Source organism: Carassius carassius, chromosome 21 (assembly GCF_963082965.1).
Source record: "Carassius carassius chromosome 21, fCarCar2.1, whole genome shotgun sequence".
Classification (NCBI taxonomy): domain Eukaryota; kingdom Metazoa; phylum Chordata; class Actinopteri; order Cypriniformes; family Cyprinidae; genus Carassius; species Carassius carassius.
In genome coordinates this window covers 27,647,825-27,669,619 of record NC_081775.1, presented here as the reverse complement: position 1 = coordinate 27,669,619, position 21,795 = coordinate 27,647,825, and the positions used below count along the sequence as shown (strand labels likewise).

Sequence of the window (21,795 nt, the reverse complement as noted above, 5' to 3'; positions counted from 1 at the left end):
ACAGCCCGCTCGCACCTCAACACAAGCCGCACGATTTGAATTAATACAATGAAATGAAACCGTGACGCCCCGTTCACAAAATAAATGCGGGAATGAATAATAAAATGAAGTCTGAGAAAAGAAAAACAGCCCTTCTTACAGAAGCTGTAATAATAAGTGGGCTAGTGTGCAGAAGAGTTGAGTTTTCACCGCTTTCCAGCGTCGCTGTCCTGCCAAAACCTCTTATCTGCCCAAAACAGCCCCTTCGCTCTGGAAAAGCTTTGGCAGTTCAAATCGGGGCTAATGTCTTCCTTTTTGTATGCGAGTCCGATCACATCGCACGGATGAAGTGATTATGGAAATGTCGGGGAGGTGCTGGAAAAAGCTTATGGGGGAGAAGTGAAGAGAGCTGACATTGAGTCGCCAGCGTGGAGAGAGGAGAGCGGGGCCATTGTGTCGTCGAGTTAGGATGATAAAGGCTGTTTTGTGTGTGTGGACTGTTTTCATATAGAGGGAGACATACTACTGCGATTCCCCATTGTGAGGCGAGACAGGGAATAGGAACTGGATCTTTCTCTACCCATTTATTGATCAGGTCCATTCAAAGCCCTGTGTCCATCAAACAGTGTGCCTGTATGTATCCTTTTGCAATGCACAATCAATGCACTTATGTAGCCAAGCATGTGATTGACATTTGTAAATGGCAGTTTAGCAATCTGAACAAATATACTGACTGCTTTAATCAACCAGCATGATCATCTGACAATTTAAAGGAACATACCCTAAAAATATAATTATGTCTAATCATTTACTCACCCTCATGCCATTTCAAACCTCCATGAGTTCCTTTCTTCTGTGAAACACAAAACTAGATGAAAATACAAAAAAGCATTAACGTTAAGCAGATATTTTAGCTTTAGACCTTTTAATCCATGCATCATTAATGTAGTCCATATTGCTTATTCCAAGTCTTCTTCAGTCAAAGGACATTTTTTGAGGACCATATGGAAATGTAATACTGTATATGACATATATTGGCCTATATCAAGAGTGGCATTGCCATTTATACATAGCATAACATAGAATATATACATTTATTATTTGCATATAATCCCAAAGGTAAAGCCTGTATATGCATGCATCTTAATAATATCCATTTGATACTTTTTTATGTGGTATTGGTTGCTACATTAATATATTAATATACGCACAAACCTGTTTATATATGTTTTTGTATTTTTTTTTTAAATACATGCATATCTTTTATATTTACTGATATATAACATCAACATGTACTGATGAGTTTGGATATACATTTGTTTGGGTTAGATATTTATATTAATAAATGAAACTGTTTCAATTTCTGATAAGTTTTATATATGTTTTTACTTCTTATGGCATATTTTGTATATGGAAATTTGATAAAGGTACATATATTTGCATATGGGGGAACACAATTAAATTTAAGCTTTTATTATATGACAATCTTTAAATATTATTCATGAATATTTATGACACACGTGAGTACCCATTCTAAAACATAAATAACTTGTTCAGGCAATATACAGTATGAATATATTTAAACAAATATTTTTTTTTGCATATATTCATAATCTGAGGAAAAGATTTTCAGTCAAGAAATTTGACAAATTTCAGTATGTTCTTCATACAAACCTATCATATGGCTTCAGAAGACTACAAAATAGTGCATATGGACTGCAAGAAGGTTCTGAATAAATTTCCATGAAAGAAAAATTTAAAATAATGACAGAATTTTCATTTTGGGGTGAGATATGCCTTGACATAAGTTTATGAACACAGCAAATTGATTTTTGAATAATTGAACATGATAGGACTTGCTAAAATCCCATTTCTGTTTCTAACATATTTGACATGCTAAGACAATGCATTTTTGATTCTGACCATCAGGATCTACTGTACCTTCAAAGCAGATGTGATAGATAACAGTGACGAAACACACAGAGACGCAGTTTGAAATAAGCTCTTCATGAATGATCAGCGTCATTATTTCACATTTCGCAGTAGGATATTCAAGCTGAAAATGATGATACATTTGCCCGATGTTATCCTAATTGCTTGCGGTTTTGGGGGAATGACTTTCGAAATGAAGGATTAGGAAAATGCAATTTCAGAAAGCACGCCAGTGTGACACATGATGAAGGAGGGCTGCAGAGATAAATGAGTCACATGGGTGACATGGAACAAAAGCACAAAGCCGCCGGTCTAGTTCTGAGTCTTGGTTTATTCACAATATGACCCATATTTAATCCCAGTGCAAAAGGTCAGTGCTGAGCATATGTTGAAAATACAAAAAAAGGGTACAATGGTTTGGGTCATACAGTAATAAACAATGATTGTGTTGCTATTTATTTTAAAAGTATATTACTCATTTGATTTGCTTGAAGGTATAATTAACCCGGAAATTAAGATTCTGTCATCATTTACTCACCCTTGTGTCATTCCAAACCCATATGTCTTTCTTTGAACTTTGGAACAAACAAATATCAGGTAAGATGTAAAATAAGTAATTAAATAATAACACTTTAAATTCATAGATGACATGAATCGTGCGCTATATTTCAAAACTTCTAGAGTCATATGACAAGAAAGAGACTGAAATTTAGGTAATTCACTAAAAATCTGACAGTAAAGAAATGTATAGCCTAATGTTTTTAAAAGATTCATATTTCCAAAATAAATAAATAAATGCTTTAGAATTTTCTATTTATCAAAGACCCTGAAAAAATGCATCATAGTTTCCACAAAAATATTAAGCAGGCAACTGTTTTCAACAATGATTATAATAAACATTTCTTGAGCAGCAATTCAGCATATTAGATTGATCGCTGAAGGATCGTTAGAAATAACATTTTAAAACATATTACCTTAGAAAACAATATTCCACAGTATCACTGTTTTTATTGTACTTTTGATCAAATCATTCACCAAATCAGCCTTGGTGAGCAAAAAAATAAGAAACTTCTTTTAAACATTAAAATCTTACTGACATCAAAGTTTTAATCGGTCGTGTAAGAATATTCAAATGTTGATCTGTTCCAAAACACAAAGCAGTTTTATTGTTCAAAAGATTTGTATAATAGTGCATTAGTCATATGGACAATTTTTATGTTACTTTAATGGTGCCCCCCCCCCCCCCCCTTTTCAAGCTTGATAAATGTATCCTACCATCATTGTACAGAAAAGAGCAGCATAAACATTTTCCTAAATATCTATTTTAAGTCATGCACTGCAATTTTCATTTTCATGGTGAACCAATTCGCACATTGGTGTTCACATCTGAAGAAACTATATCATTTTCTCTTTCCCTACAGAGGACTAATAGAGAACACCCATCACAACTACAGATTCTTTGCATTAAAGATCTTCTGAAAGCAAAAACCGGTTGGAAATGAATCCATGCCAGACTTAACAAATCGATGCACTCTGGACGCATGAGAATTGGAGTTATATAGTGAAAAACTGACAATGATTGACGCATGTCGTCATAACCCAGTATAAGCCAGCTGAGATCAAACAGGAGGATTGTGCCTGTCAAAGCACATATCAGTCGTTAGGTTATTAATCATGCAAAATTTTCCAATCACAAAAGACGTTCAGTAGACAGTGCCGTCTTCCTCTCTCTCCGACAAATCCAGACAGTATTAATGCTTTTAAGGGAACAAAAATGGATTGCGCTCTCAAATCAATGTTCAAGTGACAAATGAAACCCAAGAAAATATGAAAAGAGGAATGAGAAGATAAAAAAAAGCAGAGAGGGGGAGCGAGTGAAAAACTGTAGCTGGGAAGAACTGTGAAACCGTGACCTATTCAAAGGGATAATTTGCAAAGATCTGTCATGTCTTGATGGAAAAGCTAAGCACATTAATTTAAGACGCCCTGATTTTTTTCCTTGCTGTGGTTTAAGGAGAGAAAGAGAGGGTGAGATGGAAAGCGAGACGTAGAGTAGGGGATTTGCCGTAGTCAGGGATTACGTGCGAGAGCCTTTGATGGTTTCAATTATTACCCAGAGTTTGCACACTCAGAGGAGGGCGACATCAAAGGGTGTGGGCGATTAGCACACTCTGAACTTCCAGGCGGACGGGTGCTAATCTTTAAGGTGACACCAAACATATTGTTGGCAGTCCGATCCAGATTCAGACATGTAAGGACGCAGCTACTAGGTTAATTAGACCTGCGACCTTTGTGGATGACGACTGGCACGCTGACTTGGTCTCGGCAGACACACCTTGATCTGGTCTCACGTGGCTGAGACACTATGTAAACCCTGATATTAGCTGCAGCTGAAAACGTAAGTAGATTTTGCACACACGAAGTCAGATCGGGTCAGAGGAGGTGCTGGCCAATAAAAAAACAGCAGAAAATGGATGAAACAGCAGCCTTGATTTTTCTGATTCATCACATACAATGATGCCGACTGTCCTGACGTCAACCGTAACATGACAATGGAGAATTTAAACGGCCATATTTAAATAGACTATTGAGTTACGACATCAATTTGTAGGCTATTTCTTCAAGGTTTCATTTACAAATTACAGTGTCAAATGTAAATTTAGAAACTATATTGCCACATAATGGCTGTCTGATTCATTGAGCACATAAAACTCAAATCCTTGTGATAATTGCAGTCCTTATTTAGAAACTTGTTAGCAACTGTTTCAAAGTCCATGCTTGAACTGTGTAATTTATTCAAAAAAAAAAAAAAAAAAGACAGAAAATTTCTGAAGGAAATCAGACACTTGAAAGAGCCAATTCTTTTCTGGATGATAGTACTATGAGTCACAAAAATATTACACAGCATATATATATACTATATATATATATATAATCAAATGGAATAAATGTAATAAATAATGCCAGTTTTGTATTAATTATTCACCCTCATGAACTTCCAAAACCAAAGAAATGTCTTTCTTCATGAAATGTGAGAAGGTCCAAGCTTATGTTTTCCACGTAATGAAATATGATGTTGATTCATGCTGCCAAAGTCTACATAGGACAAAATTGCCATTTAAGTATCATAAATTTAGTCCATACAGATTACAGGTGTGAGTTCATATAAATATATGAATGAAATAGAATAAAAGGTTCCCCACAGAAGCTTTCAGTAAACAGTAAAAAAATAAATAATAATAATAATAATAATAGTGAAGCATTTTAATGATCTAAATTTAGATTTTTTTTTGTGTGATCTAATTGATTAGATTTTTTAAATAAGAATTATACACAAACTATACTAAACAATAAAACAACCATTTTAATTTACTGAGGTGACAAGACAAAAGCGTTGCATACTACTGTTTGAAATGGTTTTCAGAATGCACACTTTTTAGGCTGTATTCAGTTTATACTGCACAGTAAGCAGTCTGGAGTATTCCTTTCTGAACACAGTCATACTGAGCACTCATTAATCAGCTACTTTTAAATTTACAGTACATTTACTACAGGGACAACCCCACTGGAGTAACCTGACGTTAAGTGCCTCGCACAACAATTAAAGCTCATGAGTTTTGCATGGGTTTCAATGACTTCACCACACCAGCCCAAAAAGTACCACTATCAAAGCTTCTGATATTTCAATAACATCAATTAAGCCATTTATAAAGTGGCTTAAAAATGATCAGCCAACCAAAAGCAGCCAGCAGGAAATATCACCACATCTCCAACTCCAAACACTAAGTACAACACAATTCATCAAACTGGAAGACATTTGGTGGATAGGCCAATTATACCCCTACCCTCTGATAAATGGTTTTATTTTCCTGCGTCATTTAAAGACCATGTGTGCTAATGTTTTATACCGTCCTACGGTTCTATTCTGCCCTTTTCCTTATTACGCTGAAGGCCGTGCGAGGGACTGGACACTTACTGGAAGGTACATTAACTAAGTGCGCAGAGATAATGATTTTTTCCTACTGCCCTACAAGAAGACATTAATTGATAAATGAGAGCTATCTCTTTAGCAATTTTATGCTTTCAGCGCTGAGCTTATTGGAGCACAAATATACTCCATGATATTTATCATTTAGTATTAAAACGACAAAATAATTAATCACTGGACCTTATTACAGAAATGGGAAAAACATGAAACAGTAGGATGAAATCCTGATGACCACGTTTACCAGGATCGAAACTGACAAAAATTGCATTGTAGAGAGCCTACAGTGGACCTTCATTCAAAAAAATTGTTTACAAAACCATTCTTATGTAAATTGTCACATTAATCTCAATGTCACGATTTACATAAGAAAGGAACTTATAAAGAATCTTCACATAATCTGTAAAATCTTCTACCCGCATTCAATTCAATTCAAGTTTATTTGTATAGCGCTTTTTACAATACAAATCGTTACAAAACAACTTTACAGAAAATTATGTTTTTACAATATTTAGTAGTAGCTTATAAGTGGTGACTGTCCGTTTGTGCGCGTATGACAGGATTTTTCAGAAAAATTAATACAAGACGTAGTCAGCCAGACAATGAACATTATTAACAGCAATTATTATATGATGCAGACACACTTGTAGCAATATTTGTTAGTTCTGTTTGATGATTCAGGGTTGGCATCATCTGAGGTCCTCTGAAGGGTCAGCATCATCTCTTCTCAGGTGTTCTGGATCCAAACTGGAGCTTGTCTACATCCTGGTTACCACAGGATGTAAATCCTGGCAAAACAGAGAGACAAATAGAGACATAATTAGCGTAGCTGCTGTTCCAACAAAGGAAAATTAATTAGTTTAACCCAAGCTAAAGAATAAGAATGCGCGTTTGATCAGATGCAACTACACTCACAATTTAAGAGATACATTATTCAAAAGAGATGCGTTTTTAATCTAGATTTAAACAGAGAGAGTGTGTGTGTGCATTACCTGAATAACATCTATTGCGACCCTGCAGCGGAGGACATGCAAAGAAAAAAATATTTTCAAAGTCTCTGCACTTTTGCCAAGGTTTTAAATCATAGTAGTTCTCACAGTTTATCCAGTTAAATAAGACTTTTAGATGTAGACTTAAGCCAGAGTAGATGCCATGTTTCATTAAACAATAACAAAGAAAAGGCTTCAAGTGACAAAAGTTTGCTCAATATTGGTTTCAGTTAGTCAGTCACTGACACACTAAACTCAGTCTAGCACATTATTCTCTACTATACCACAACTAGTGATACAAAGAAATGTAGTCACCTAAAAATATTCGGGTTAACTGAATTTTATGTTTCAACCCAAATCATTTTGGAGGGCTGAAATCAGTTTCATCTGACACGTCTTGACTGTCAGCTTGTATTTTCCACACAAAATTTGGAAAAGCTACAACGGGTAAATATGTCAGCAATGTGGACACATTTCACCAATGTCAACAATTCTGCTGGAGATGTAATATGTAAAATTTGTTTGGCTAAAATATTGACAGTGACTCTTTACTTTGCCAGAACTATTCAAAGTCAAAGTCAAAGTCACCTTTATTTATATAGCGCTTTAAACAAAATACATTGCATCAAAGCAACTGAACAACATTCATTAGGAAAACAGTGTCAATAATGCAAAAATGATAGTTAAAGGCAGTTCATCATTGGATTCAGTTATGTCATCTCTGTTCGGTTAAATAGTGTCTGTGCATTTATTTGCAATCAAGTCAACGATATCGCTGTAGATGAAGTGTCCCCAACTATGCAAGCCAGAGGCGACAGCGGCAAGGAACCAAAACTCCATCGGTGACAGAATGGAGAAAAAAACCTTGGGAGAAACCAGGCTCAGTTGGGGGGCCAGTTCTCCTCTGACCAGACGAAACCAGTAGTTCAATTCCAGGCTGCAGCAAAGTCAGATTGTGCAGAAGAATCATCTTTTTCCTGTGGTCTTGTCCTGGTGCTCCTCTGAGACAAGGTCTTTACAGGGGATCTGTATCTGGGGCTCTAGTTGTCCTGGTCTCCACTGTCTTTCAGGGATGTAGATGTCCTTTCTAGGTGCTGATCCAGCATCTGGTCTGGATACGTACTGAAACCGGGTGACTGCAGTGACCCTCTGATCTGGACACAGACTGGATCTGGTGGCCACGGTGACCTCGGAACAAGAGAGAAACAGACAAATATTAGCGTAGATGCCATTCTTCTAATGATGTAGCAAGTACATAGGGTGTTATGGGAAGTGTTTCCGGTTCCGGTTTACCTAATTAATGCAGCCTAAAAATCCTTTAACGGATTTGGATAATAAAAGCATATTAGTATGTTATGTGTATGCCAGGTTAAAGAGATGGGTCTTTAATCTAGATTTAAACTGCAAGAGTGTGTCTGCCTCCCGAACAATGTTAGGTAGGTTATTCCAGAGTTTGGGCGCCAAATAGGAAAAGGATCTGCCGCCTGCAGTTGATTTTGATATTCTAGGTATTATCAAATTACCTGAGTTTTGAGAACGTAGCGGACGTAGAGGATTATAATGTAAAAGGAGCTCATTCAAATACTGAGGTGCTAAACCATTCAGGGCTTTATAAGTAATAAGCAATATTTTAAAATCTATGCGATGCTTGATAGGGAGCCAGTGCAGTGTTGACAGGACCGGGCTAATATGGTCATACTTCCTGGTTCTAGTAAAAACTCTTGCTACTGCATTTTGGACTAGCTGTAGTTTGTTTACTAAGCGTGCAGAACAACCACCCAATAAAGCATTACAATAATCTAACCTTGAGGTCATAAAAGCATGGATTAACATTTCTGCATTTGACATTGAGAGCATAGGCCGTAATTTAGATATATTTTTGAGATGGAAAAATGCAGTTTTACAAATGCTAGAAACGTGGCTTTCTAAGGAAAGATTGCGATCAAATAGCACACCTAGGTTCCTAACTGATGACGAAGAATTGACAGAGCAACCATCAAGTCTTAGACAGTGTTCTAGGTTATTACAAGCGGAGTTTTTAGGTCCTATAATTAACACCTCTGTTTTTTCAGAATTTAGCAGTAAGAAATTACTCGTCATCCAGTTTTTTATATCGACTATGCAATCCATTAGTTTTTCAAATTGGTGTGTTTCACCGGGCTGCGAAGAAATATAGAGCTGAGTATCATCAGCATAACAGTGAAAGCTAACATAATAATGTTTCCTGATGATATCTCCCAAGGGTAACATATAAAGCGTGAAGAGTAGCGGCCCTAGTACTGAGCCTTGAGGTACTCCATACTGCACTTTTGATCGATAGGATACATCTTCATTCACTGCTACGAACTGATGGCGGTCATATAATTACGATTTAAACCATGCTAATGCACTTCCACTGATGTCAACAAAGTGTTCAAATCTATGCAAAAGAATGTTGTGGTCAATTGTGTCAAACGCAGCACTAAGATCCAATAAAACTAATAGAGAGATACACCCACGATCAGATGATAAGAGCAGATCATTTGTAACTCTAAGGAGAGCAGTCTCAGTACTATGATACTGTCTAAATCCTGACTGGAAATCCTCACATATACCATTTTTCTCTAAGAAGGAATATAATTGTGTGGATACCACCTTTTCTAGTATCTTGGACAGAAAAGGGAGATTCGAGATTGGTCTATAATTAACTAGTTCTTTGGGGTCAAGTTGTGGTTTTTTGATGAGAGGCTTAATAACAGCCAGTTTGAAGGTTTTGGGGACATATCCTAATGACAATGAGGAATTAATAATAGTCAGAAGAGGATCTATGACTTCTGGAAACACCTCTTTTAGGAGCTTAGATGGTATAGGGTCTAACATACATGTTGTTGGTTTAGATGATTTAACAAGTTTATACAATTCTTCCTCTCCTATGGTAGAGAATGAGTGGAACTGTTCCTCAGGGGGTCTATAGTGCACTGTCTGATGTGATACTGTAGCTGACGGCTGAATGGTTGCAATTTTATCTCTAATAGTATCGATTTTAGAAGTAAAGTAGTTCATAAAGTCATTACTGCTGTGGTGTTGGGAAATGTCAACACTTGTTGAGGCTTTATTTTTCGTTAATTCAGCCACTGTATTGAATAAATACCTGGGGTTATGTTTGTTTTCTTCTAAAAGAGAAGAAAAGTAATCGGAAAATTCACAGAAAAACTTTACTTCGACTAGTTTATCGTCTGTGAACATGACAACTGAACAGCATACTAAGTTAAATTATCCAAATTTAATGATAATTTTTTGGTAAATTTCATGTCATCTTTTGTGTTTCAGTAAAAAATGTATTGCTGCAGTGTGCATCACTAACCACACAACATATTCTTATGCTATGCTCTTACTTTACATACTCCACATGACACTATACAATAATCTTACCAGCCTGAGAAACTTCAGACTCGGCAAAAGTTTGCATTAATTATCTTTCAATTCAAGCCGGGTCAACTGGATCGTAGAGGCATTCACACTGATTTCAAGGTGCAACCTTCATTTATTTTGTGGCTCTGGGCCAGGGGATCTGCGGGGACGGTCGGGGTCCTTCAACAGTACCTGTAGTTGCGTTGATACTTAGCTTAAGGAGCACGCGGGGGAGAGATTTGGCAATGGCTCCTTTCAGGCTACGGTTCATTGACTCCACCATAGCAGAACTTTGAGGGTGATAAGAGCGTCATAGTCCTGCAGGACCCCAGTGTTGCTCTCTCAACTGCATCCAGTGTTTAAGAAACCCTTGTGCTCACTTACTAATGCCAGGATTTAGAGGTCAAGGCACCACCACTGTTGTTACTGTATTTAAAGCTAAGCTCTTGTTCTGAATATCTGAAAATAATATGCATGCAGGATATCGTAGAACAAATACCCAAGTGATAATGCATGCTTTCTAAAGACTAAACATTTGCTTTTCTGTGGCAATAATCATTTAGTCAGGGGTATAGAATCTATTTTAAAAGTTTGAGGGACACATTAAGTACACTAACTACAGTTAATAGGATAGAAGCATTGTTTTGAAAAAAAACAGTTTGTTTAATATTAATACTTAATAGAGTGTTCATACAGAACTAACCCACTTACAGGTATGTGTCTCCATTTATTTTACTTAATTAAACAGGTTGGGGAACATATTTGACTACAAAACAGGTTTAAACTAATCAAATTTAGTCAATATACACAAGTAGACTACTGAAATTGATTTACAAATATATCAATATATATAATATATATAGAGGGAAAAGATTACAATGTGTTCATCGGTTTGTACTGTAGCTTAAAATCATGCAGTTGTTTTAGCTCACAAAACATCTTTCCGAAAAGAAACTTTCAGTAGAAAAACTAGATAAAACAGGTCATAGTTAGTTTATAGCTAGCAACAGCAATAAGGTCACAGGTTACTGTGACGAGTGGGGCGGGGCCGAGGGACATGGGAGCGAGGCCGGGGGAGTGATTGGAGATGAACTACACCTGTTCGTCCCACCGGTCTCGAGGCCCATGGAGGAGATGGAAGGATATAAAACTGGAGCGACCAGCTGCTTCCCCACGTCAATCACCTGACCCACTTCCAACCACTAGGGTGGCGGGGAGGCCTGGGCCGGCCTGCTGGCGTTGCGGGGATCCGGGCCATTTTGTGGACCGGTGCCCGGTTATGGAAGTGGGGACGTGGGTCCGGATCCCGGACGAACAGGTGTAGTTCATCTCCAATCACTCCCCCGGCCTCGCTCCCATGTCCTTCGGCCCCGCCCCACTCGTCACAGTTACTAAATACAATTGTTGCATTATAAAATAGTCTAGCAGAGAGCTTGCATGTAAAAATTACAGCAGGTGAACAAACATAAATTACCGTTATACACAGTAAGTCAATGCCTAAGTCTACTTTTACGATTGCTTCACTCCTGCCTTTGACACAGCATTTGTAGCCTATATTCAGTGAGCCTTGCATCTGAAAAAAGATTGATTAAATGTAAAGTTTGTGTGAGCAGTGGAATGCTTCCCTGCATGACCTGAATGGAAATATTTCACAGAGACATTCATGGCACTCATACAAAATGTCACTCGTTCATTTCCCCTTTCTGCAATTTACAATAATTGTTTATCAAGCTCATTTTATGAATTAGGTAGGAATGCCTTTGATGCCGGACAGAATATGCTGCTCTTATTAAGATTGAGCGAGAATACCTGTGACAAGCGACTTTTTAAAATGCAATTACCTAATTGGATGCACCCAGCCTACTAATTGTAATAAGAGTAGGCAAATCTGTCATCGGACATGATTCCCTGGCTGGACACCTTTTTGGAGCATCTGTTCTCCTTTTGCTATTCATAAACAATGTCATTTATAATAGTAAATAGGCATTCACATTGACAGAGATTTGCAGTGACCTGATATTATGTATTTTCAACAAGAGTTTGCAGTCTCATGAGTGCCGTCGTTGTCGATGCATCAAAGTTGAGAATTGGTTAACCTTATGCAAATGGATACGGTGGCAGGAAATGAACACCTACGGGAAAACCAACGACACTTTTAAATGGTGTCAGAATATGTGTAATCTGGATTATGTAATCAGATTCCAAAAAAATAAGTATACTTGTAATTAGAGTACATTACATTTTAAATGCTCATAATCAGTTTACATTTACTTTTTTATGGATTACATTATTACATATTATTCACTCAATGGCTGTAAATTATTTATAATGTATTGATTCTCCCTAATTCTTATTTCTCTCTTAAATTTTGCTTTTTAAAAATCCTGCTGTCATACCATTTAGCTGTGATTATATTCACAAATGCTTCTGAATTTGGATGGAAAAGCATATTTTAAGCAATTAAACCATGTATGAAACAAATAATTACAATTAAGTATTGCTGCGAAACTGTCATTATCATATGAACTACAGTAACAGCTGATTCTCGAAGCCTGGACAAAAATATTTCAAACTTGGAAGACTTCGGGCATGTAATGTCATGCATTTTATGACGTTGATGTGAAAAAAAAAAAGGAATATATTTTCTTTTTTATATCCATATGGAATATTTGACAGTAAATTTAAAACCAGTTTGATAAAAAAAAAAGTAATCTAAAAAGTAGTCAGTATACATTACATAAAGGGTACATTACTAACTGCAATTTTTATCATGTAATCTGTAATCAGTAACAGATTACAATATGCAAGTAATCTACCCAGCACTAAATATACAATATATATTCCCCACAAAAAAATTAAGTTTATGGTTTGCATAGCTTGCACACCTTAAATATACACCTATTTCTCCCAACAAGAGGTCTTTAGTTGCATTTTGACAGTATAAAATGAAACCTTAGATCTACGCAGTTGAATATTATTTTGTAAATGTAACTATTTAATTGAAAATCTACTTTAAATCTTGTGGAACGTTACCCCCATTATAAGGGTGGACCATCATTAATCACAAAATCAATGGAGCAAGAATCAGGATGAGACGGGAGAGAGAGAGACATGGAGACAGGCAAGAGAGACTCGAGATAAATCAATGAAATGCAAAATATTTGAAATGGCTGAGCAGCAAAAGGTTGGCCAAGAGATGTTACTGGAAGAGGGGCAGGCAGTTTTTAATTTTCCAAAGTGGTTCCAAAGCAGTGTCTGACGCCTCCGGATTGGGATTAAATTTGGCCTCCGATGATGGAGTGCCATGGTGAAGAGTCCCTGACCCCTTCTATCCTGACAGGTCTGTACGGTTTGAAATCTCACTCTGAATAAATGGAGGGGACGCAAAGTGCAGAGGATCCATTTGAAATGTGCCCTTGGAAAAAGTCCACCCACCCAGCCTGAACGCATAGCATACGAAAGCAGACATTTTTATTGAGATGAACCTCTTGTGCTTTCAGGATTATAAATGGGGTCATGATTTCTCCTCTTGGTCACTTTAGCTGCTTCAATCACATCGTTGGAAGTGTTTTTTGAATAATTAATCAACATTATATCTACTTCTGTGGGCTCTGATGATGTGCTCTTGAACGTTTAGACACAGGAGGTACTGCAAAGAGGCCTGGGCTCCAGTTTTGTCAGAAAATTCAACTGATTGAGAGCTAAATTGGATGTTTGATGTCAAATTCAGTTATACTATTCAAAAGTTAGGGTCAGTAAGATTTTTTTTATATATAAAGAAATTAATAGTATTATTCAGCAAGGCTGTAGTTAATTGATCAAAAGTGACAGTTAAGATACAAAATATATTTCAAATAAAGAATCCTTAAAAAGGTTTACACACAAATATTCAGCAGCACAACTGTTTTCAACATTGATAATGTTATTTTCAGTCATGTGACAATTAAGACTGAAAATTCATCTTTGCATCAAAGGGTTAAATTACCTTTTCAAATATATTCAAATAGAAAAGTTATTTTAATTTGTAATAATATTTCCCAACATTATTGTCTTTAATCACTGATGAACATGGTGAACTGGATAGACTTCAAAAACATGAAAAAATAACTATAATAATCATACTGACCCCAAACTTTTCAACTTCATTATTTTAGGAATCATATGAAAATCATAAGGTTTAATAATATCTCAATTTCTAGCCACCAATGCCATCATGTGTCTTCTGTATTATTCAATTAACTTAAGGCACAGAAGTCATTTGAACGGTTTTGTGTTCCTTATTTCCTTACAAAGGCATGTTCCCCGAAAATGAGGTTGTCTGGTTATTTTAATTCTAATCTTAGGTTTGATACTTTGAGTTAGAGGTTTATTTAAACCCCTAACCCTAATTATGAGGTATAATGTAATCATGCTTACCTTGGTAAACACTACTAACTACTGAAATGACTCCATAATGAAGAATGTCAGTGCTTTGGTGGCTTGACGTCTTCAAGACTACCTGATTTACATGCTGGAGGTGTGTTTATGAGACAAAGTGTGTCATGCTGATGCAGATGTGTAGTCATGCAACGCAGGAACACATTTCATGTCCCCTCAGAATTGAGAGAGCTGGGTTAATGAGCCCCCCCGTCAGTATGCATTATTTATTTAGACGCTCTGCACCCCAGAGGCGGCCTGCCTTTTGCCTGTGCGCTTTTTTCATCCTCTCTCTATTTCTGTAATCCTTCCTTTTTGTTCGTGGGAGCAGCTCTTCCGTTCATCTCAGCAGCTCTCTGTTTATCCCCTTCAGATGTTGCACCTTCTCAGTGGCATAAATATTCTACTATTGATGCTTTGTCTATCCAAAATATCAGGGGGCTAAAAAAAGAGGAGGAGATGCGACAGATTTGCAAACAAATCATGGAACATGTTCACAGCAGATTGAACAGACAGATTGACGTCTTTCACAAACAGAGGACGTCGCTGGTCATCACACTGGTGAAATAATTGCATGTAATTCCTGCTTCCAAGAACGAATGACATGTTCCGGCTAATTCATCCAAGCTGGAGTTTTACTAAAATTACTCATGAAATAACTTTACCGAGAGCAGTCATTATGCCATAAGGACCGCCATTCAGAGCGCTATACAGTAATTTGACAATACTTGAAACAGCAGCAGCCCTGCATTCTCTCTAAATGAGAGAGAGCAGTTGAGTTCAGCTCAGCGTGATCCATCATAGTCAACTGATAAAAGTCTGTTTCATCTATCCAGGGTTGAAGACTGTAGATGTTAGCTTGACCCGACTCGCAAAAATCCCTCCTTCCACCCAAAATAAAAGCTGGCTAAGATAAGAACATGTAAATTAGTGTATGAATATGTATAGAGTGTTACCTGTCATTTTATAATTACCTCAAGACTGAAGTCTCTGTCTGATCTGCTTCAGATCCTGGCCTGTGGCTAAACGACTTTGATCTAATCAGTCCTAATTAATGGAGATGCAAACAAGACAACTTTAAGGCAAGTTCGTTAGCATGCATCTTGAAAGGTTACATGCCTAGGACAAGCTATGTTCACCCCTGGTGAAGGTTATGGTGATTTGCCATTACAAAGTGACCAGCAGTCTTTCATTTTCAATAAGTGTTGGAGAGTTGAGTTTAACTTTGTGCAAATTATTGTTTTATATTTCTGTCATGTTGTTCTGGGTCAGTTCCGCTCACAGTGAAGTCCAAAATCCCATTTTACCTACCTATAAATTAAACACATGGACAAATGACATTAAAAAATAATGAAAAGTTTAAATGTCATAGTGTTATTAATTGTGTAATCATTTTAATTTATAGACTGCCTGGAATAAAGCTTATTACCATGCTGCAGGACCTTTTAAAATGAGCTAATGAAGGTGGTTCAAGATTTACACTCATTTATATTATTTTTACTTTGCTTTTTCAAAATTTTAATTGAAATTATTTTTTTTCTTTTGAAAGAAGTCTCTTATGCACACAAGGCTTAATTCATTTGACAAACACATCAAAACAGAATTATTGTGAAATATAAAAACATTTGAAATAACCGTTTTCTATTTTAATGAATTTTAAAATATAATTTATTCCTGTGATGCAAAGTTGAATTTTCGGAAGGCATTTTCAGTGTCACACAATCCTTCAGAAATCATTCTAATATGCTGATTTGATACTCAACATTAATGTCGGAAAATCACAAATATTTCCAAAAGTATTTTTGTGAAAACCATAAATAAAAAAAGAAAAGAAAAGATTCTCTGATGAAGAGAAAGTTCAAAAGAACAGCATTTCTTGTATAAAATACAATTATTTTTAACATAGTTGTTTTTACTCTCAATTTAGAACAATTTAATATGTCCTTGCTCAATAAAAGTATAAAAGAAATCCTACATAAACTTTCAAATGGTACTGTATCCTGGTTTCCACGAATATAAATACATGAATATGTTCTGATTAGCTGTGATTTTGCTGCATCATGCAGCAATTTTGCCTTCATCGTGGACAGATAAATAACTCGTCACTGGGGAAAGTGTCATGCTGTGTCTGATTAGCACACATCCGTTTTCCATCTGTATTCCTCTGTTCAGATATACATGTCTGCAGGTGATGGCCAACTCATTTGGTTGCAATCTTACATAACTGCCTTTCCAATTGCAAAATGGTTTGTAAGAAAATGAAACAATGCAGAAAATAATTAGTCATATTTGTTTCTGTGTTATTGCAGTGTACATTCAAAAAGATCAAAGTACTGTTTATCCGAGTCCAGAAGTGTGTAGGTTTCAATGAGACACTTGTCTTTATTTGAATGAAAACATCAAGCTCTTGAGACAAAATAGTCCTTGCAGATGATTATATATACAAAAAACAACTGAAAAAAACACATTCAAGAAATATACAGCATCATCCACATATCTTTTAATTAGCAAAAAAAAAAAAAAAACACCACCATGCTTGTCCTTTGAACATTAAGTTAGAATCCAATCTTTCAAAAACTTCGCACAGAGTAAAAAAAAAAAAGGTGCAAATATATACACAACACTTCATTGCAGCCAGCGTTTTAGACTCATTCTCACCACCCCCTCAAACTTCTTAACGCATTAAAACCGTATTAAAACAATAATTTAAACAAAATAAAAAATTAAAAAAAACATTTCAGTCCAATAATTATACAAAATATATTTATATAGAATTAAGGACTAGGCATAGCAGTTGCCCATTAACCAGTCATCCAATCAACCAGTCGCCACAAAGCTCTCCAGACACGTTAATAAACTCCATATATTTCTGAAACTGTAAACAAGTCTGTTACAATAAAATTGATTAAAACATTTGGGATAAAGAGACAAACCGACAAATAAATTAGAATTAATTCATCTGAGACAAAAAAAATTTTTTTCTTCTTCTTCTTTTATAACTAGAACATTGACTGAAATGTATTTATGGATCTAAAACAGACATTTTCTTCTAATGTATCTACTGAAAAAACACCACAGTTCTTTTTCCACTCACTCCGCTCCGTTCCTCACAAGTTACAGGTGCTTTTAAGAGTATGCCGTTTCACCACACGACGAAAACAAACCGCAAAGCGCCTCATTTGGCTCTGAGTTCTGCTGTACGAAACGAAACAGGCGATTTCTGATATATGGCTATCGGCCGAGGCGTCGTTAGTGTTAGCTCTGTCTTCACCAGTCTAGCTAAAAACACCCCGGTGGGCAGTTGCACTTAACGATAGTCAGAGTTATCTTACAGGCAGTATGTACGCGACCAAGCTAAGTCCACTTCCCGCACAGTACGTTTGGCTTTTACTCACAGTATAGAAAAATCAGATGTAAACCTGACGGCGTGGTTTCAACCAAGAGGTGCTAAATCAAAAAAATTAAACCATTGATGTTTAGTTTTCAGCTTTTTTTAAACGTAGATTTATGATTGCATTTCATTTCTCAAAGTGGTTTGTTCCAGACGTTGGATATTGGGTTCGCACTGCATTGCTGACGACGCAGCTTTGGCAAACAGGCCGTAATTCCTGATGTATCGTGTTGCAAGAGGTTGAAATGCAATAACGGAACCAGATTCATGAGCTGACCCCATTCCCCAAACAGAGAAAAACAAACCAATGTTCAAAAAGATTCTGCTTAATTATCACCCTGCAACTTTTTCATATGTTAATGAGCCCCACATTTAGTTCAAAACATCCTGCCTTCACAATTCCAACAACAAAAATTTGGCTTTTGATGATGAACGGGGAATCTTATCATCCCAACCAAATCCAAAGGCAGGTTTAATTACATTCAACGAGAGTTTAAAATATCCAGATACATTTTGCTGTTGAAATGCACAAGTTTTCAAACCATGACCCTGCGGGATGGGGTTTAGAGCTACTAAACCAAAAGTTGTTCTTTTGTAGCCAAACTAAGGCAATAACGATTATTAGCTATTAGCAAATCCTATACCACAGGGTAAGAACTGGAAAAATCCATCGACGTAAGATGTATTCAAAGGTTCATGATCACTTTGATGGTCATTGAATATCTTTATTCAAACTCAAGTAATAAGGCCCGGATGGATTTCCCTACTGTTTTAATGATCCAACATTATGATGGTTGTTTGTTTGATCAAACTGACCTTGGTGAAGTAGGTTTTTTACATTGTAAAGACTATGTTGAAAGCAAATAGTTCTCCCTGTAGTCCTGGGCTGTGATCGTCTGAAAGTATTTTATATTTAAAATTGAAACATGTATAACGAGGCAAAGATTTTTGCAAGATATGTTTAGTTATTCATGCTGTACATTCTCAGTGATTTTACGCAACACAAAAACACAATCGATACGCAACTAGACAGGGCAGAACTCAGAACCACATAAAGAAAGGAATAGAAAACAGCTGAGAGTACTTTGAAATTCACGGACGTATCACAAATTGAGTACCTGGAATATAACGGCTTGCAGTTCACCTCCGTGGCAGCAGAGGACGATGCCACCGCTGCAGTCACGGAGATGAGAAAAGTCTGATAAAGAGAAGAGGAAATGACTTAAGGCCTTATTGTTTGTGTATACAGACAGAATCGACACAATCGTTATAATCGATCAAGCAGGAACCTTGATAAGGTTGTACAGGGGACGACTGAAGAACGAACAAATTTTTCTAGCTGCGGACGTCTGTGTCAAAAATTGCATTGGCCTGCTGAAACGGCGAGAAAACAATCAAAGTTGGAACTGTCGTCCCATCGTTGTGCTTGGCATTGTGAACACGTTTTGGCTGCCATTTGGACGGAACAACAACAGGGAAATGAAAAACAGCGTGACTTGCCAACTGCTAACATTGATAATTTAGAGTCAGGACGGTGAATCTGAACACACACAGGGAACTCAACTCATGGCTTGCAGGTAAATCTGAGAGTTATTGCTCTAGATGGATCTACTACATTAAAGATGCCTGTCATCAAGGGACAAAACACGGCCCTCGCCAACGCAGTCTTGGAGAAGAACCACAGAATCCGAGTAAACACTCCAAACCTCACAGTAACACAGCGGTGTACAAAAAAGCAAGGGGACTAGAAATGCCCCCACCCCTATTCTGGGGTACATTTCAACAAGGGTTCAGGGAGTCATATCTGGACGCAACGAAAAGGCAAGCTTCAAAGGATGCTGATCCATACCTCTTGACAACTAGAGGTCCATTTGGCCCGTAATCACAAAAAAAGAACGAAAACGAGAGAAAAGGCGCTTTTATATGTCTATGGCAATTTCGAGACGAGAAGGTTCCTCCCATTCCACCCAGCCTCAACACTACCCATAATGCATTTGGTCTCCATTATTGATTCATTCCGATATAAATATCTTCATTTCCATTAATGGAGCTCGTTGTACAATTGTGATTGTTTTAGAGGCATCTCTCGGAAGGTCGATATGAAGAAGTGTTTTGCCCAATGCATTACTAAAATATGTTGCTGCTTTTCTCTCCCAGAAAGTCAGATATTTTCTTCCATGGCACTATCTTGGCAATTTGGCTTCCAAGGCAAGAGCACGTGCACCTTTCCTCATTGGAATGTATCTGATCCACAGTAGTCCGTGTTGAATAGTTTGTTAGGCAGGCCGATATGAACGGCGTTCGGTATGGGCATTAGGGAGTGCAGGCATTTGGGCGTACAGGTTCTGGTCCAGAAAAACATTGGGCTTCGTATGCTGTGCTGTGTTTCCTTTAGAGTTGATTGTCCAGTGTTTTAGCCTCATCTTCTGCTAGCACAAGCTGTGGATGTTCTGACACGGGTTCGGTCCGCCAGACTCCATCAATTCAGTCTCAACCCTCCCCCCAAACCCCCTGAACGCTTCCCCTCCCGTCCCGTCCAATCCGTCACCGTCCTCAGCTGCTGCCAGACATCAGGTTAATGGCTTGTTCCAGTTTGTGTCGTAGCTTGTGTTTGCGACAGTAACCGTCTCTGTCCAGTGCAGTCAAAATCTGAGAGGAGGAAGAGAGGAAGAGGCCATTAACTGAAGGCCGAACCCATGTAATAATTCAATATTCGACATCGTTCTGAGCGTGAGAGTTTGCGGACGCCCACTGGAGCTCATAATGACAATGATAAATAACCTCATCAGATACAGCACCGCACATTCGTCAAGATCAAACCACTAATACTGAAACAACATTTGCATTTCAATTCAGATCTCATGTGCATCTTTAAACTACCGTTATGGCAATTTGCACGAACACTACCAAGGCTTATGTTTCTCATGATCTTACAAACTTTTTGATTTAAATGCTTCTCTGCACCCCTGAAATTAGATCTAAGATGTGCCTACTGCATATACAGTATGAATCAAATGTTTGAATATTTTTTTTTTCACAAAACTACTCAATTTCTACTTCATATAGTACATGCATGTTATATACTTTATAAACACTTTATTTACATACAAAAAATCATCACATTTAATATTTATATATTATGTTGTTTATTATGTTAATCAGACTACTTTTAGATACCTTTGTACATTATAAAATGCAATTTAATCTAATTACAAGTACTTCATTTTTGGAATCTGATTATTATCCATATTTTTGCTGAAATGTAATAAATATATAAATCACATTTAAATTTTTTTTAAATTAAATATCAATATTTTTATTAGTGTAGAAAATTATATATATTAAATATGTATATATAAATATTTAATAAGTATGCTTATTATATATTTAAATAATAAGCATACTTATTAAATATTAATATATACATATTTAATATATATAATTTGCTACACTAATATAAATATTGATAATATATTTTTATAATATATTATTTAAATATATTAAAAGCAATTTAATATATTTAAATAATATATTACATTGCTTTTATAATTATTTGTATTATTGTATAATATTTATATATAAATATTTGATAAGTATAATTATTAAATTTAAAAAATATCTGAAATTGGGTGTTGTTGGATTGATAGCTGACTGAATACTAGTTTTTTAGAGATGACACTTATCTCACAAACTAAAAAACCAACCACTTTATA

The 21,795-nt window shown here is 36.5% G+C and overlaps 1 protein-coding gene across 1 annotated transcript in view; it reads right to left on the bottom strand.

Moving 5' to 3' along the window:
- Positions 1–17,049: 17,049 nt before the first annotated feature.
- LOC132098035 (plexin A3) overlaps positions 17,050–21,795 on the bottom strand; it is a 153,616-nt gene continuing 148,870 nt past the window's right edge. Inside the window, exon 32 of the mRNA XM_059504140.1 lies at positions 17,050–20,731. Coding sequence (XP_059360123.1) covers positions 20,636–20,731 — 96 coding nt within the window. The 3' untranslated portion in view covers positions 17,050–20,635. The remainder of the gene's footprint in view (positions 20,732–21,795) is intronic.